Source organism: Lotus japonicus, chromosome 1, assembly GCF_012489685.1.
Source record: "Lotus japonicus ecotype B-129 chromosome 1, LjGifu_v1.2".
Lineage (NCBI taxonomy): Eukaryota > Viridiplantae > Streptophyta > Magnoliopsida > Fabales > Fabaceae > Lotus > Lotus japonicus.
The window spans coordinates 18716511-18735817 of record NC_080041.1 but is presented as its reverse complement, the minus strand read 5'-3'; the positions used below and the strand labels follow the sequence as shown (position 1 = coordinate 18735817).

Genomic DNA, 19307 nt, shown 5'->3' with positions numbered 1-19307 from the left:
TTGAGGAGAGATACTTTTGAAGGGTAACATTTTGTCATATTTTCTTACTTGCCATCAGATATTAATCTATGCAGCTTGTCCATGTGATCAACCAAAACCACCAATTATAATATACCAGTTAAAACAGCAATTATTTGGCATAAATAGTCGCTCACAGAACATAATAGGATAGGATGGGCTCTCACTATAGTTCTAACAGATATTTCTACACGAGTAACTCCATGATTATTTCAGCTAGTAACTCCATATGCCTAAATAGTTCCGTCTTTCCTTTTAAAACTTTGATTGAGACCAATCCAGCTACAGAATAATCTTTTATAAAAAGCTATCTTTTTCTAAAAACGGCTGCCACACACATGAATGGCTACCAAGCTTCTGAATACTTTTCAACTTTGAACTTCCATTGAATTATTGCACTTGCATTCTGTAGCTTCCTAGAATTTCCTCCAATAGAGACCATACTTGAAAATATCTTTTTCTGAGAGTTCTATCCGTTAATTGACTTTTAGCAAACTTCTGCTAGCATTGTTTCCACCTTCATCTCATCATCAAAGCAAAACCTGTCTCTTATCTTCTTCCCTTTTCAACTTTTGCATCTCTGAAGATGGCTGAGGCCTTACTTGGTGTTGTGTTTGAAAATTTGGCCTCTCTGGTTCAGAACGAATTTGCAACCATTTCTGGAATCAAGGAAAAGGCTGAAAAGCTGTCACACAAACTACAAGTGATCAAGGCTGTTGTTGAAGATGCTGAGAAAAAACAAATAACTAACCAATCCATAAAGGTTTGGCTGCAGCAACTCAAAGATGCTGTGTATGTCCTAGATGATATCCTTGATGAATGTTCCACAGAGTCCCATCGACTTGCTGGATTGTCCGCTTTGAAACCAAAGAACATCATGTTCCGCGGGAAGATTGGCAACAGGCTAAAAGAGATTACACGGAGATTTGGTGATATTTCTGACAGCAAGAGCAATTTCATTCTACAAGAGAGTGTCGGGGGAAGGCGAGATGAAGTAGCTGATTATGAAGAGCGTGAAACCGGTCAAACCATTCATGAACCAGAAGTATATGGACGACAAGATGATATTGAGAAGATTGTGGAGTTTCTTCTCAGCGAAGAACGCCACTCTGGTATCCTTTCCGTCTATCCTATAGTTGGTCTCGGTGGAATGGGGAAAACAACACTTTCTCGGATGGTCTACAATGACGCTCGGGTGAGTAGCACTTTTAACCCAAAGATATGGATTTGCATTTCTGAGAATTTCTCTGTCAAGAGAATTCTGTGTTCCATTGTAAAATCTATCACAGAAGAAGAAAAGTACGATGCCTTGGATTTAGATGTAATACAAAGAAAGGTGCAAGAATTGTTGCAAAGTAAAAGATATTTGCTGGTTTTGGACGATGTGTGGAACAGAAATCAACAAATGAAATACGGATTGAGTGAAGAAAAATGGAACCAGTTGAAATCTGTACTGTCATGTGGATCCAAAGATGCTTCCGTTTTAGTATCCACTCGTGATATGGATGTTGCAGAAATCATGAGAACGTCAACGTGTCAACCTCACCATTTGAAAGGCCTCTCAGAGGATGATTGTTGGTTGTTGTTCAAGCAATATGCATTTGGAGCTAACAATGAGTGTGCTGAGCGTGTAGCTATTGGCAAGGAGATCGTAAAAAAGTGTGGGGGGTCACCTCTTGCAGCACGAGCATTAGGAGGTCTCTTGCGCTTGAAGAATGAAGTAAAAGAATGGCATGAAGTTAAGGAAAGCACCCTTTGGAATTTACCTGATGAAAGATGCATTTTGCCAGCCTTAATGTTGAGCTACTTTCATTTAACTCCAACCTTGAGACAGTGTTTTGCTTTCTGTGCCATATTTCCCAAAGATGCAAAAATCATTAAGACTCGGAGGAGATCTACACATCAAAGGCCTTGAAAGCGTTGGCAGTTTATCTGAAGCTCAAGATGCCAATTTGAAAGGTAAAAGTGATCTTCAGAAATTAATCTTGTCATACGGTAGCAGGGAGGAGACCAGGTCACACGCTACTATCCCCGATCAAGTACTTGAAGGGCTTCGACCTCACTCGAATCTCAAGAATTTGGGAATATATGGCTATGCAGGATTAAAATCCCCGAGCTGGATTGGGATGCTCATCAATTTAGTTGAGCTTCGACTTTCTGATTGTCTGAAGTGCTTGCAATTGTCATCGCTCGGTAAGCTGCCATCTTTAAGAAGACTTGAACTTGTGGGAATGGAAAATATGAAGTACATAGATGATGTTGAATCTTACGATGGTGTGGAAGTGGGAGCTTTCCCGTCTTTAGAAGAACTCAAATTAATTAAGTTACCACAGTTGGAGCGGTTGTTAAGAGTGGGAAAAAGGAAAATGTTTGCCCGTCTCTCTGAGTTGTGGATTGAAAGCTGTCCTAAACTTGAGTTGCCATTAGACATTCCATCACTTAAAAGCCTTGATTTATACGATTGTGCAAATGAGCTACTGAGGTCGGTCTCTCATTTCACTGGTATGACCTCCCTCTGCCTTCGTAATGTCCAAGATTGCCTGACATCCTTCCCAGTAGAACTCTTTATCAACCTCAACGCTTTGGAGGAGCTTACAATCTGGAATTATGGTGAGCTGGAGTGTTTACCAGAGCAAGGTTGGGAAGGTCTTCACTCCCTTCGAATTCTGCGAATTTGGGGATGCCCAGGATTGAGATCGTTGCCGGATGGTTTTCGACACCTCACTTCACTTGAGAGACTGAGAATTTTGCTTTGCCCAACATTAAAGGAGCGGTGTAAAGAGGGAACAGGGGAGGACTGGGACAAGATAGCGCATGTTCCAAAAGTGATAATTCGATGATGAAGAATTGTGTTGAGTTATCTGATTTGCTTCTTCCATCACTGCTTCCCATTCGGTAGGATCTCTCGCCTTCCTTCCACATTTTTTCTATAATTTTGATTGATATTTACTTCAGTTACATTGAGGAAAACAGTTTCTTTGTTATGATTTTAAAGCTTATTGATTTCAATTAATAGTTTTGGAATCAAAACTGATTTTCTTAGTCCCTGAGCAGTTTCAGTTTCATAGGACAACGATTCGTATAGATGTCTTTCCAGAATCAGTTTGACTGTAAGCAAATATTCATACATTATAACCATCTACAGTACCTTGCACCAAATACTAAAGTGCTAATAAAAAAGAAAATAGTAATGAATTTAATAAAGGGTTATGTATGTTCCAATAAGACATGTATTATGATCTATAGGTTTGTATACTAAGATATTTCCTCGTATCCTCAAATACACTTTCTTGTGTTGCATCACCACTTATCATCCTTCCATTGATGTTCAACTTTGAACTAATCTACTACAATAAAGAGCTTCTCTTTCTTACTCAGCAGTCTCTTTTTCACTAAGAGGTCTCAGTAAATTCTCTGATTTGTTTTTCATTTCAAAAGTAAAATCAAGTTCCACTATTCAATATATGTCAGCCATGTATGTGTATCCACAGTCAACAAAGTCACATAGCCTTGAATCCAAATATAAATAGTCTCTTTTACTAACCTTTATTTTATCAAAGTAACATTTCCTAAAAACCTGGTATTTTCTTCAACTCTTTCTATTCTTCTTGAAACTGTTCTGGACCAGGCATCTTCTTGCTACAAGTGAAATACCTGTGAAATTGAACAACAGAAAAAAACTCAGTTGTGAAGAATGAATATGAAAATGGGAATTTGCATTATATATGGAGTAAAGTAAATTATTCCTTGTTGAAATATGAGGTTTGCTAATTTCATACATTTTTCCCTTATAACTCGATGATTGTTCATTGGTTTTTCTAACAGCCTCATTTTTTTCTTAATGCCAGTGTACCAAATGATTCTGTCTATCAATTCAAATGCAATCTCTGCAGCCTGAAAATAAGCACAAGGGACCATGACCAGCTCAGCATTAGAAGTTAGTCATAGTTACTTCTGATAGCATTTCATGTAATTTTCCTGATAAAATACTTGAGTTGTTTTTTCAAGTCTATGGTTATGTAAAAATTGTGGATCAGTTGTACTCGCAGAAGATCATTTTCTTTTCTTCCTTTGTTTTGAATCGTTATATATATCTTTGCTCATTTTCCAGACTTCATATTAGAACTGGAAATGGATAGGATGTGGGATTTCAACACATGTGGATTAGATATCTGTAACATGAAGTTTGTAGGACCTAGTATGCATGGTCCAATATGGAAGCTGGCCAGCTGGGACAAACTTGCAGTATTATATTAAAATTTAAAATGTTCTAGACATAATAAACTTGGCACAAAATCTAAGTCATAGGCTCGAATGCTTCCCTGCAATTTTCCCTGTCTACTTGCTATTTGCAGATTTTTGCTGGCATTGTAGATTACATCCGAACTCATCCAAGCAAATTCTGTCTCTTATCTTCTTTCTCGAAATTGAAGGAAGTGCCCGATGAACTCTTCTATACAAGTTACAAAAACTGTGTTTTCTTTTATTTATGCATGTAATCAGAAATTCAGAATGCACTTTATTTCCAATTTCCATTGAACTGAATCAATGGTTTGAAATATATCCTTAAAGACTCTTGAATTCAGCATGTCACTTTCTTAACAGAATACCATACATTCAGACTCCACTTCAACATTTAGGGTTTATGTCGTATTCAATAATTGCACTGTGTTCCTAGCTATCTTGATATGCATCGTTTTCATTTATAGTTTGATAAAATTTTGGTTTGTGATTTATTCGTGAGTACTAAAAAGTTTGCAATTGCATAAACTAGCTCTCTGGGTACTAGACACTCATGAATGTAGTGAAAGAAGCTTTTCATTTTCTGGTTCAGTGAAGTGTGTTTCAAAGCTTTTGAATTATTGGAGCTCTTTTTAGCTCCTTGAATCATCTATAGCCAACCAATTGCATTTTTAATTTGGTGGAATGATAATTTTATTTCTCACCTTCACATGCCTTGTCTTCTAGGTTTTTTGGGTCAAGAAAATGTCTCTCATTAATGTTTGCTGCTGCGAAGGAATTCTTTGTTTTGTGTCAAGTAGAATTGATTCTGCAAAAATGGTGCACTCGAACATCATTTTAACTGATTAGAATTAATTTTAAATTCTACAAAAGTTGCTTGTGGTTTCCAAACATGCTCTTACGAATGTAGAAAGTTCTTTTCAAATTTCAACTAGTATAAGGAAAATAGGTCTGTGGTATTGGCAACCTAAGACCACTTTCCAGACCAAGGACAAATGAATCATCTCCATGCATTTAATGCAATCTAATGATCCAATTCAATAGACAGAAGACTATCTCAAAGAATCAACACATAAATAAAGGGCAATACTCTTGAAGGATACTATTCAATCCTGTATTAAACATAGAGATTATCATATGGCATTTGGTTATGTAAGCTTGTCTGTATCAGTTATCATGTAATTCAAGCTATTCTGGTTACACTTGCTCCATAATATCACTAAATATGTGAATTTATTATAGCTTAAATAAGAGAAAAAGAGTGCATCCTATTGACCAAAAACAAAGAGTGCATGTTAAAAAGAAAAAACGAAGAGCAAGATGTGCAAGAGAAATGCCTTTCCATTTTATATATTACATTATTCTTATCTGTTGATGCTGATCATCATGAGAGCAGCATCAATAATACAGGGTAAATAATATATACAGTAATATACAGTCATTTGCAACAAATTATAGGATCCAAAAGGAATGAGATATACAAATTTGGAAGAATCAACTTCATAAATTTTCCTGCTGTGTTAAGAATGTAATGTAACTCCTCTTTCCCTGCTGACAATAACCTGACAGAGGAAAAACACAAAATATTAGTAAATACCATAGTGAGACAAGCGATTTCAGTCAATCAATAAAAATGAATTAAACAAGCAGTGCAAATAAGGAAGATGAGACAAGTATTAAGATCTAAACACGCCTTGAAAAGCATAAAACTAATTTTCAGGAAGTTTACAAAGTGTTACTACTTTGCTACTTCCTTCCGAAGCAATATAGGATATATGCATTCCATCAAAGAAAATGATGAGCATAAATCTGAGGAACAAGAGTAGGAAAATTTTCTATAGGAATAATGAGCTATAATGAGAAAATAAAATTCAATATAGTAAGCATGTTTTTTAATGTTAAAAATCATCTATGAGAAGCACATAACAAAACAAAACACTGCCTTCTTTTATTAGTTTCATGTACTGTTTTAGCTGCGGTTCGGTACTTCAGTTATATTGGCTATTTCCATACGGTTTTCCGCATATCAAGCTTTCCTAGTAGTACAATTTAGCCTCTGAATGAGATAGAATCATAACAGGCGAAAATTAAAGCCGAATTCAATGAAGAAGTGATTTAAATAATACTCTCCTAACTTGCTTCTTTTATTTGATAAAGACTTCTTTAAAATTGAAAAGGGTAAAACTGAGATTCCAATTTATCCCAAGGGTTCTAATGGTTTGTAACATGTACAGTACTTTTCAAAATCTTTCAGCCTGATTTCAAAAAACCCAAATATTTACACTACCACTTTGTTTTTCCTGCATGCTTATTCCTATGCCATATTTTAAGTACTGTGAGAAAGTAGTGATCTAAGGCAACAACCACCCTTTTTTATTGGGGGATCAACATTCAGATTATAATAAAAAAAACAAAATAAAGGAGTTATAAATAATACAAGATTGCATACCTTATCTAGACTACATTTGTTGACAGTGAAACGATATTTATGTAGAAGCTGTTGCTGGAACACGAAGTACTTGTTGCAGAAAGCGTGCTGCAAGACGCTGAGTGATGCCACCCATAACACTCCCCCCAAGTCTTCGTGCCTCAGGTTGCTGAAGGACCTATTGATGTTCAAACAACAATTATCCATTCTATTGTTTCCAGATCATGTTATTTCTTAATGACATTGCCTATGTTTAAATGATGATTAATGTAGTACAAACACTTCAAAATAAGGTGCTGGTGCTAGACAAGCATGCATGCCATGCACTAAAACAACAACAATAAAGCTTTTTCTCACTACGTGGAGTCAGCCCTGTCATGTCTTGTTAGATTATACAAAAAAAAAAATTATCTTATAATATCTTTCTCTTGTCCTAGGGTGTTAGTATTCATATCTTATGCTTGAGTATCTTAGAGAATCTTTTAGGATTAGGTCCCATATTTATGTCTTTTGTATCAGATCATAATGAAGTTTTTATTCCCTCTCTTCCTCCTTTCTATCTATAACCGTGTGGCTTCAAAATGGTACCAAAGTCACGTAAATCCTCACAACATGATCCAAGGGAAGACCTAAATAACTTGCAAATTTGTGGCCTCTAAGACTCAACAACTAAAAACCAAGGCACTAAATAAAGATGGACTTGCAGCCTTTGAGGCTCAAACTTGCACTAAAAGCTTGGGTTGGATATTGAAGTTTAAGTCACAACTAAATCAAGCAAGCAAAAAAGACAACTAAGACAATTCACAAATTGCCCAAACAAAAAATAGCCTAGTTAAAAACCGTCGCTGGAAGGAGCTAGTCCCACCAGTATGTGTGATGTTTTCGGCTTAAACAAAATTGGCTCTCGTGGAGGATAATTGTGCTAGACCAAAAACATTGAAGCTAAGAAAAGAAAAGTAGATATGAAGTTTGAAGTGCTCCAATAAGCTTAGGCTTTTTGAACCAAGTCGCAACATTCAAGCACAAGTCCACAAGAAGATCAACTCCCTCTCCCATAATTCGAAGACTTGGACAATCCCACAATTCTCTAGGACTCCCATGGGTCCAACCTGCATCTGGGATAGATGTGGAGCCCTACTCTTTTAGAAACAGCTCCAAACCGTGACTTGAAACAAAAATAGTGACCAGAGAGTGGAGCTAGGGTTGATGCCAATCAAAGGAGGGGACTAATTTGGTTGAACGATGATGACATAGCTACGGTGTTTGGAAAATTTCTTTCAAGCTTAAGTGGTACTTATTTGTCATAAACTACACCTGAAGCATTGGCCCGTTTCATCCCCCCTACTTGAATTCTATAGTTCACACCTTTGATCTCCATGTCATTTTGTATGATAAGCCCAAGGTACTTAAAATGATACTTGTGGTATTGTATATTCTCCAACTTTCACCTTCATGTTAGGAAGTATATGTCTCTTAATTAACTGAATTCGATGTACTATACTTTACTTATACTTGGTGAAAACCACGAGTTTTCAAGGCCAACCATATCTCTGACATGCCATATACTCAAACACCATCGATAATTCTTGAATTCATCCAACAACTTTCTTTCGTTTTTTAAACAATCTTGTGCCAATATATGTGGGGTATCATAAAAGTGGCATAAATTAGTCATTTATTGTATAACAATGACAAAAGCTGAATGTTTCAATTTTGTTTTTTTTTTTGGAAATCCAAATATATATATTAAATATAATAAAAATGGAAGAGGTTAATTTTGTTTTTATGCCTGCAAGAATGACTATGTAATAATGCTTACAGTGCTCTTGTGTTAGGATTTTTGTTTCTATTTCAAATAATTTTTTAATGTTAGCCTAATATCAGTTCTGCAATTTTTTATTCAAACCGTGTAGTTGCTATTCTGTCCTAAAATTTGGAAAATTTGCAATATCTTATCAGAGATGTATGGAACTTGTTTCGTGTTGTATCCACGCTACACAAATGTTGATTGAGTGCGATACTTAGATTGAATTTCGTTGCATGAATAAGTCATTTCTTCAATTATGAAATTGCTGAATCTATAACCTTATCTTCAAAAATATCTTTGCCTAGATTCAGTAACTAATTCTTGTTTCCCTCTCTAGGAAACACAAAGATACATGAAGCACCAAAAGTGCAATTCTTCACAATCTTAATCACTTTCACTGTATTGAAGAAATATATTTACAAAGTTTCATTTTAAATTATGTCAAATATAAACAGTAATTGTCAATTTTCCATAAATCGTAACAGACATTTGTGGCTTGCATCTGAATTTATTGATATGTTGAGATAGGTTTCACCTTTTAGGAAGTATGAGTTACACTACTAACCAAAAAAGAAATTTGAGTTACACTGCTAAGAAGCAACTAGTTAAAAAGAGAAGGAAAACATAAATGAGATCGTAAATGCAGAAAACAGTGGACCATACCTGTAGTATAGGTAGCAAAAGTGCTGGATCAAAATCATTAGAGGACTGCAGAAGTCTCCATATCCTGAATACTTGATCTCTAAGCTCTATCATGTATTGTAATTCAGCTTCTGACATCATAAGGGGTGCATTCGCATTGCCATTGAAAACAAGAGCCCTCATAAAATCAGGAACTGACTTGTATGAATCAGAAATTGTGCTAAGAGTAAAAGCTTCAGTGACACGAACAGCCTCTTTGATAACAAGAGTCCTGAGCACTTCTCCATCTGGACTCAATAATACCTTTAGGACAGGTTGTAAAGCTTCTTTAGCAGAGAAATCTCGGTCCATTCTCCCCTGAACAAGAAGCTCTTCAAGTCTACTCCACCTGCGCTGGAGCATATCAATGAATGTTCAAGTACACATATTCAAAGTATTCCGTATCACCAAACTGGACCACTGATACTAAAATGCATACCTGAACCTCCCATCCTTGAAAAGCAACTCAATGAGAGCATCTCTTAGATATGGACTTGGATCTGTTAAGAGTCTCTTAGCAAAATATGGGTATGAAGCCGCAAGCACCTTAAAATTGGGATCAGCATTAAGTGCTAAACCTTCTAAAACAGTAAGAGACCTCAATATTAAAGCATAGTATGCTGGAACTGTCAACAAAAAAGGACAAAAAGGAAATTCAAACCATCAGAATCCGCAACAATTAGTATGTACAAAATATTTACAGAAGTATCCAGTTACGTAACTCCCCAATTATTGAAAGTGAGTAATAAGAAACAGATAATTAGATTTTTAATATTTGTTATGTGTGGAAGATTATGGACCTGATCAACAGTTTGCTTTTTAAAAGTAAGTATTTCCATGCTCAAATGACCCAACAATCACTATGGATGAGAATAAAATAAAAAGCATAGTATAACCTCACCATTAAATGGAAATTGATATAAAACATTTCCCAGACCATCCACTAGTGTCTTGAAGTTAAGTTCACTCACGGTATAATTAAGTGCATCATCAAAAAAGTTTCGAAGTGCTGGTACAATTGGAGAAACATCAACATCAGGTGACAGGAAATCAAGAGCATAGTAGTCACGAGCCATAGCTTCATAATCCCGGTTAACCAAGTGAACAACATGACCAATTATGGCAACTCTCGCTTCTTCTGGAGTCTCACTCATCATCCCGAAGTCAAGAAAAGCAAGCTTTCCCTCAGGCGTTGCTAAAAGGTTCCCAGGATGAGGATCAGCATGGAAATACCCGTACTCAAGTAGCTGTCTAAGGCTGCACTGTATGCCAGTGTTCACCAGATCCAAGACTTTCAACCCTTGTCTCTCAATAGCTTCTTGCTCATTTAGTTTGACACCATCAACCCACTCCATTGTCAGTACTTTGCCACTTGTGTAATCCCAGAAAACATCAGGGACACAGACATCTTCCTTGTCAGCATACAATTTTTTGAACTTCCTTGCATTTTGTCCCTCCTGCAGGAACCTGTCAAAATTTACATTCAATCCTGAAAAGGAATCTTATGTAATTAATAAATAAATAGTTTGGTTGTCAACATATAGGAAACATATCATCCCATGGGAGATTTTAATTATAAAAGATCCTTAGAAATTACAATAAATAGATTTGCCCCTGGATAATAGCCATTAGGAAATGGATCTAACGTTTGGTCTTTTCAAGTTTTCTTCTTTAACAAAAACAATTATGAAAAGAAAAACATACAAAAATGGTATGGTATGGAGTGAAGAACTAACCTGCACATAGTTGAGCTCCTGAAAAACTCTACGAGCAAATTCATCAATAAGTGCAACAACATCAGTGGTGATTATGTCCACATATTTATTTATGAAAAACCCGAGACCTCTTATCAAGTAGAAGTCCAATCCTATAGCTTCCTCAATGCTAGGGCGTTGCACCTTGACGGCTACAAGTTTCCCAGAATACTTCAACTGAGCTTTATATACTTGACCCAAACTAGCAGCTGCCATGGGTGATGGTGTTATAGAAGAAAAAATGGATTCAAGAGATAGTCCTAATTCCCTCTCAATGCATGCAAAGGCCTCCTCATCAGGAAATGTAGGCAAACCATCCTGGTAAGGCACGACAACACAAAAGGTTACCCAAGCTTTTTATTTCTTCATACAAAAAATTTCATAGAAGAAAATATTGTAAGGGCCATAATATCATCCTACACAACATCAGTAAATAAACATTCACTGCATTGCATTAACTTTGTTCAAGACCTAGAAGAACCCTGTCTCATGCTGTGATACAGTATGCACATATGAAGCAGCTAAATGCAGCATAATGCATGCTATGCTGCATTTTAATGGACTTATTTTCAGCTTATTTGGGCTTATTTGTTGCATTGAACACTTACGATACATAAAGCTTATTAAAAAAAGCTTTTGAAATCACACAAGCCATTTTGGTCTTATTTTTATAAGCTAGAAGTTGAAGGCTGCGAAAATTAGCCTTTGTAAAACTAACTTCCAGAACTATTATAAGCAAATTAGCTTTAACAAATCATCAAATTACATTCTTTCACAAATACTAGTTGAATAATCTATCCAAACACAACTAATTATTTCAAACTGCACATTAATAAGCTCTACTTAAGTAAATACTAACTTTGTTCATATTTATCTTAGAGAGAAAACACAGGAACCAAGAAATACAATTAATTTCTTAGAATTATTTTTAAACTTCATGTTTTACTCTTAAGTCTTTGAACTACTTATTGTACTTGAGAATTACCGCTAAGCATAAGGGTGTAAGTAAGAAAATTATTATTGCTTTAACTACTACAAATATAGGCCCCACTTGGAAGCGCTTATTTGAGTTTATCTTATAACATAAGTTATAAACGTTTATGCAGCATTTAAGAAGTGTTTGGTAGAACTTTCGTAAATAGAAAATAGTTTATAATCTACCTATAACCTGATTATAAATAGGAAGTGAAGTAGTATATGAAAACAGGGGATTTGACTCCTCTAAAGTGAGTGCGGGTAAAGTAAGTCATCGTACCATTAACCGTAATTACTTAAATGGTATAGTCAATAAAAACAACTTAATCAATAGTGTGATGACTTACTTTCCGGACCCAAACAAAGGGCCCTTGAGCCCAGGAACAAGCTCTTGAATAAAAAAATGCACATAACTAATCAAAATGAGTCAAAGGGAAGAGAAGACAACACTTGAAGCTCAGAGAGCTCTTCCAAATATTCTGGTGGGCATATGTCAGGCCTGGTCGACAATCCCTGCCCCAACTTCACAAACGTTGGTCCAAGCTGAGTGAATGTGGTCTTGAGCTCAGAAGCACGAGCCCTCTTATTCTGATCAATCATTCCACTCCTCTGGTCCAACAACAGCTTCAACCCAAAAGAACCCAACGCTGTCAGAATCTGAAGGGTCCTCCGCACCACCTAGCCAAAAAATAACAAAAATTCAAAACACCATGAAATCCAAAACTCAATCCTACCCATGAAAGATTATCCAAAAGGGTGTTCAAAAATTGGTGAAAGAAACCAACCACCTTCAGGGGCTGTGAACCGTACTCAGAGGCCAAGAGTTGGGGGTTGTAGACGGTGGCATTGACGGCACGAGTCATGGCTCTGCCTTCTGCTTGCAGCTCACCGGCACGGTTCGCTGGGAGGGTCAGGACCTGGCTGGACCGGTCTCTGGCGCTTGAAGGCGGCGGCGGCGTTGCTTCCACCACAGCAGCTCGAGCTTGGAGCTGCGGGTTCACGCGCGTGAGGCTGGTTCTGCCGGTGAAACGACGTCGTGAGATGCGCTTCGGGAAGGGAATGGAACCGCGAGTCCATGAAGGACACGGTTGTGCCACCGTTGCCATGGCTGCGTACTCGTGTCACTCTGGTTGTGGAGACTCGTGGACAGTGGAAAGCCAAATATGAGGCTTTGGTTTTTTGTCAAGTGGAAAATGAAACAAATGACCACTTATTATGAAAGAAGGATGATACAAATTTGCATGGATGTCACCATTTAATTTGAAGATTTTCTTTGTGAATGATTTTCAGATTATCCATATTTTTTTTTTTTGAAACTGGATAATATATTAAAAACAACTAAAGAGTCCTAGAGGCAAGTACATCAGAAGCAACCAAAGAAACTCAATCCGGAGGAACCTTTGAATCCAAACTAAGTTCGGTTGTTTTTCTCTATGTCTCTTTTACTATTACGTTATATTATATATCACATTTATTATCATTTTCTTTTCTTTTCTTTTCCCTAACTTATCATTTAAGGTGTTTACAGAACCATGAATGTATACCACTAATTATTGGGCATTAGTTTTAACACCCCCTCAGTTAATCCCACACCCTCCCTCACCCTCTATTTTTTAAAAAAAATTCCTTTAATACCCTCTTATATAACCTAAAATCCTAACCCTAACAGCCTCTCTCTCACTCACTCTTCTCTGAAGTCTCTCAAGCTCTCACCCACAACCTCTGAATTCTCTCACGCTCTCACCCACAACCCACGACGCCGCCACCCACGACGCCGCCACCCACGAACCCACTTGAGCAACCACGTTCTTTCTCCCACAGCCACGAGTTGAGGCAACACGCTGCCACCCACCACACCGCCGACCCACCACGCCGCCAGAAACCCACTCAACCACTCGATTCCACGCTAAGGTACACCACCACGCAGATCTGTTTTCATGTGCTGTTTTTCTTTGCTGGTTTTGTGTTTCTCTGTGTATGTGTTTCCCTGTTTCCTTGGGCATTTCCTGTGCAGTTTTTATACCTCAATATATGTTTCCTTTGCTGTTTTTCTTCTTTACCTTTCATTGTATTTATAGCTTTGTATTGGGTGGGCCAAAAAATTGTACAATTGTTTATTATGGTGGGTGATAGAGAAATTTAGATTTTGCTGCAATGGGATGCTCATTGCAATTGTTTATTGCCCTTGTTTATGTTTGTGATATTTGTTGATTAGAATAGCATGATTTAAATTTTGTAGGAGCTCATTTTGTGGCTGAATGCAACCTGTTTTCTCATGTTCAGGGGAAGTTTCATTTACTTAAGGGGTCGCTGGAACGTGCAATGAATACTACTGTGAGTGGGGCACCCCCTATGGAATCTGAGGTCTACAAAGAACTCCAATATATGCTGTCTATAGTGGAGCAGAGCTTGCATGGTGATCTCGTTTACCGGAGATCAACAAGGAGGGGTGGATAGATATGCAGTCTAGCTCAATGTCATAGTCGTGATTGTCATGTTATGTTTGGATAGATATTATGTATTTTGTTAGGGCGCCCATTTTGTTAGTTTGGATATGTTTTAAGTATGTTATGCTCTTCCGTTGGATGTTGGAAATGGATATTATGTTAGTTTGTAACCAGATATTGATCAGTTGGTTATGTATTGCTTATTATGTTGCTCAGTTACTTGTGTACATCACTGTGAAACGTTTTCAAATTTCACACTCAAGAGTGTGAAATATGTTTATAGTTTCATTTCACACTCAAGAGTGTGAAAAATTGAACTGTTAATAATTTTATTTTAAAAACTAATTTTTCGTTTTTTTATAGTTTCATTTCACACTCAAGAGTGTGAAACATTTTCAAAATTCATACTCAAGAGTGTGAAAAATTGAACTGTTAATAATTTTATTTTAAAAACTAATTTTTCGTTTTTTTATAGTTTCATTTCACACTCAAGAGTGTGAAACATTTTCAAAATTCATACTCAAGAGTGTGAACAATTGAACTGTTAATTATTTTATTTTAAAATCTATTTTTTTTCGTTTTTTTATAGTTTCATTTCACACTCAAGAGTGTGAAACATTTTCAAAATTCATACTCAAGAGTGTGAAAAATTGAACTGTTAATAATTTTATTTTAAAAACTAATTTTTCATTTTTTTATAGTTTCATTTCACACTCAAGAGTGTGAAATATTTTCAAAATTCATACTCAAGAGTGTGGAAAATTGAACTGTTAATAATTTTATTTTAAAATTTATTTTTTTCGTTTTTTTATAGTTTCATTTCACACTCAAGCATTTTCAAAATTCATACTCAAGAGTGTGAAAAATTGAACTGTTAATAATTTAATTTTAAAAACTATTTTTTTCGTTTTTTTATAGTTTCATTTCACACTCAAGAGTGTGAAACATTTTTAAAATTCATACTCAAGAGTGTGAACAATTGAACTGTAAATTATTTTATTTTAAAATCTATTTTTTTTCGTTTTTTTATAGTTTCATTTCACACTCAAGAGTGTGAAACATTTTCAAAATTCACACACTCAAGAGTGTGAAACATTTTCAAAATTCATATGGTAAGAAAATGGATATGTTTGGAATGAAATTAATTTTTAAGGGTATTTAAGACATTTAGGTGCATAAAGTAGGGTGTGGGATTAATTCGGGGGTGTTAAAACTAATGCCCCTAATTATATGCATATTTGGTTTTTTGTTCAAAACAAAATTTAGCACCTTGTAAACCGAGATTACAATATTTCGATGCACATTCACTCAACGCAATACGCTAGTTGAATCGGACGAATGTTCTCTCACATTTTCCCAACGAAAATCTTATAAATTGTTGATTTAATTTGTACAACTTTATGTGATACATCTTACTTAAATGCCTACCGAAGTGAAGAAGGCGGGATGGGGAGCAATCAGGAGCTAGACTCCTAACCAATTGGGTGGGCTAATTTGAGTTGTTCTAATACATTGCATTAGAACTGGTTTATGTACCTAGATGCGTAGCGGTTGGGAACTAGTACCCATCTTTTTTTAATGTGAAGCGGTTGCAGAACTGCAACCCTATTTTTTGTTGGGTGGCAGTTAATAACCGCCGCCCAACTTTAGTAGTGCCTAGTTTAGCACCGCCTCCAGAACCACTACCCACTGTGCATTTTAACCACTACCTAACGTCGTTTTTGTAGTAGTGATGGAAGGATGTTGTCGGGGGCTAGACTTGTAGCCGATGTTGCGTACCAAAGACTTGTTCTCAGATATCCAATTATATGTGCTCTCACTTACAATAGAGTATTGGTATTTGGATAAACCCTGATAATGATCATGTGTCATCTACTACTAAAGTGAGAAGGATGGTTGAGATTGAGGTGACCAAACTGAATATTGTGAAGGCTAAAAGTATGGTTTCACAGTGTGAGAAGTTGTCCAGAGATATGGCCGAATGTTTTCCACATCTAAAGCAACAATTGGGGGCTACTTGTGGTATTACATGATGGTCGTTTTGACTATGTTGATGATTTTAATGATCAGTCAATGGAAGATCCAGCCTCTTGATCTCACATCGGCATGGCTTTTAGGATTTCTTTTTTTTTTATATACATTATTTTGCATTCATTTGTCTATAAAAAAAACTGTATTCATTTGTCTATCATTTTTATTCATCTATATGTATTAGGAAAAAACTGACTTCAAGTTTCTTATGTTCATTTTGTCAAGTTTCTCATTCAAATAATGAGAAATAAACTTTATTTTTAGGGTTAAAATATAGAGTTAAGTTTGAGAAATAGGTCCGCTTGAAACTCTAATTTTTTGGTCAACTCAAACCTAACACACATTTTGATATAAAAAATCTTTTCCATCTTTATACCAAGTTTGTAAGATATAAAAAAAATCTAACGTTTTCCATCTTTATGCCAAGTTTGTGAGATTTCGTAAAATGTAGTGGAAAAAATATCCGAGATTTCTTATTTTTCAAATTCTAGTGTTTTTGTTAACCTTTAAATATTTGCGTGGTGGCCAAAAATAATTAGAGTGGCCCATATTTGTGGTCATGCCATTGTCAACGACTACTTATCTTAGGAGTTAGGATATCATAGGGTCATGACCCGATATCATTTTAAACAAAATTTGTGAAAGAAGGAAGAGGAATGAGACAAATGGTGAGATGATTTTCTCGGTTGCTAGTTTGTGTAATGGAGGAAGAGGAAGACTGAAATATGATTTAAAAAATTTACATGGACTAAACCTGATGTGGAAAAAGACCAAATGGCCACGTTCTCCTGACTAGCAACATCACTGGACTTTTGATTGATCGAAAATTAATTACACGAGTGCAAACAGATTTAATTTGATTTAAAAAATTTCATGATAACATTTTGAAGTCTTTTTTTTTTTCAGAAATCTAATTTAATTCCTCTTATAACAAAGTTAGAAATCTTAAACATATATGTAATCTTCTAGTACAAATCATAATGTAGATTAATTTCATTACCTTTTAGTACATGAGATTTAGTTTTTTTATCCTTTTTTCATGAGGTTTAGTTACACTGTAACTCACTTACAAATGGAAGAAAGAAAAAATAATAATGGAATTGACGAACCAATGACCAAGAAGTGGGATGAACCACCAAACTCTAGCAGAGCTCACACGGCTCCAAAATTTCCTCTAAGCTTCCCTTCAAAGTTCAAAGTGTGATAGGGAAAAAATTGTGCAAACCCTCATTAAATGAGTCTAAGGTTGCAATGCTTCAGCATTCCCTGCTGCTTGCCAACACCGGAGCATCCCTAAATTCTAACGTTGGAGCATTTTTTTATTTCTCAAAGTATTTCAAGAACCGGCATTCATGAGACTAATCCTCTGAGACTTTAAGACTATGTTAAGTGAGTAGGCCTCTCCAACGTTGGAGCATTGTCACCCTTGCAACACAAACCAAGAAAAATGTTAAAGAATACTACCTATTTAAAAAAGAAAAAAGTCAAAATGATTAAAAATATATAATGCAATTTTAACTTTGACCTAAATTATATACTACCATAATAAAAAAACGGTGCCCACTAGGGTGGGCGATTTTAAAAATGGTTCATCGGTGCACCAAGGGTTATTTTTGGTAATTCACAATATATTAAAAAGATAAAAAAAAATTATATTCAGCAACTCCTCCCTGCAAAAATCACCTTCCCCGACCCACGACCCACTCCTAATCCCTGCAAACTCAAAAGATTGACTCACGTTGGAAGAAATAAGAGAGATATAAGCCGCAACAAAAGATTATGTTTTCATCGACGAAGAATACAGGGTTCCCGGCAAGGTAGGGGTTGGAGGGAATGTAGAAGTGGTTGTAGATGGGAATCAGCAAGTCAGCAACAGAGCTCTCTTCAGCGCGTTCCTCGCCACTCGCAGCGCCTTGTCTAGCTCATATGGCCTCAATCCCCAAGACTTAGACCACACGGTGTTCCTCACCAATCCTTCAACACTTTCCCCAAATTTCAAACATATATACATCTAAGAGAGATACCCAGAAGCTTCAAATTGCAATCACAACCCAGTATCTTCAATCACAATCTAGACAAATCGCATGGAAGGTTCATGCTCGTCGTGCTCATGTTCTCTGGTCTCTGTTCTCCCAAGGGTTTCTTCAGATCTTCATTTCCATGCTCAACTTGTACAAATCGTCAAATCGCAAGGAAGGTTCATGCCAGTCGGATGACGCCGGCAACGTCGTCGAATACGCGATGCGTCTGCGTTACGGCGTCGTTGCATAGGGAGAAGAGGCCCTCGAAATCTTCACGGTGCGAGGCGAGGTACCAACCCACCTGCAACCGGATCTTGTGGGAATCAGCGAGTGTAACTGGGGTGGGAGTGAGGGGACAGAGGTTCTGAAACTGGAGGTGGTGACGACGTTGGTTGGTGTACACGGTGGTTAGGGAAGATGAAGAGTAGGGTGGGTTAGGGAAGATGAAGAGGATTATAAATTTACATTTGTATCCTTTGTATCATCATTCAATCCTAACCATCCAATAAAAGAATATTCAAATATTCTCATATCTAACGGTATATGTTTATGATGCACCGGTGGACCATTTTTAAAATTGCCCACCTAGTGAGCACCATAAAAAACTAAGAAAAATCACCATAGTCCAAGGGTAGACAATATCGAGGATCTCAATTTGGTGAAACTATACTGGCATGCATGCACAGTGACATTTTTTTTTTTTGAAAAAACCAAACTCATATTAATAACATCACAAAATGGGTTTGGCCCGCTGGGCCAGCCCGTTTTGCCCACCTTTTTTGGCGGGTTGGGTTGGGATTTTGAACCCAAATTTTAAAAGCGGGTCAGCCCAACCCAACCCGCATTTTGGCGGGTTAATGACGGGTTGGGTTGGGTTAGCCCGCCAACCCGTTTTTCAATTTT

General features: G+C 36.5%; 1 protein-coding gene and 1 pseudogene across 3 annotated transcripts; one reads left to right on the top strand and one right to left on the bottom strand.

Moving 5' to 3' along the window:
• Window positions 1-332: 332 nt before the first annotated feature.
• Window positions 333-4084, top strand: LOC130733978 (putative disease resistance protein RGA4; annotated as a pseudogene).
• A 1480-nt stretch (window positions 4085-5564) lies between these two features.
• LOC130733974 (protein ACTIVITY OF BC1 COMPLEX KINASE 3, chloroplastic-like) lies at window positions 5565-13127 on the bottom strand. Of its 3 annotated transcripts, none has more exons than XM_057586264.1 (8): window positions 12691-13124; window positions 12356-12583; window positions 10913-11248; window positions 10078-10633; window positions 9616-9802; window positions 9159-9525; window positions 6710-6866; window positions 5565-5822 (listed from the first exon to the last, which is right to left on the bottom strand). In XM_057586264.1, exons 1-7 carry the CDS (start codon window positions 13009-13011, stop codon window positions 6747-6749), a joined length of 2115 nt encoding a protein of 704 aa, XP_057442247.1. In that variant the 5' UTR covers window positions 13012-13124; the 3' UTR covers window positions 5565-5822; window positions 6710-6746. The 3 variants fall into 3 exon arrangements, with proteins under 3 accessions (XP_057442247.1, XP_057442248.1, XP_057442249.1); XM_057586265.1 differs by having other exon boundaries at window positions 12694-13124; XM_057586266.1 differs by lacking the exons at window positions 5565-5822; window positions 6710-6866 and having other exon boundaries at window positions 9311-9530; window positions 12691-13127.
• Between the last annotated feature and the right edge of the window lie 6180 nt (window positions 13128-19307).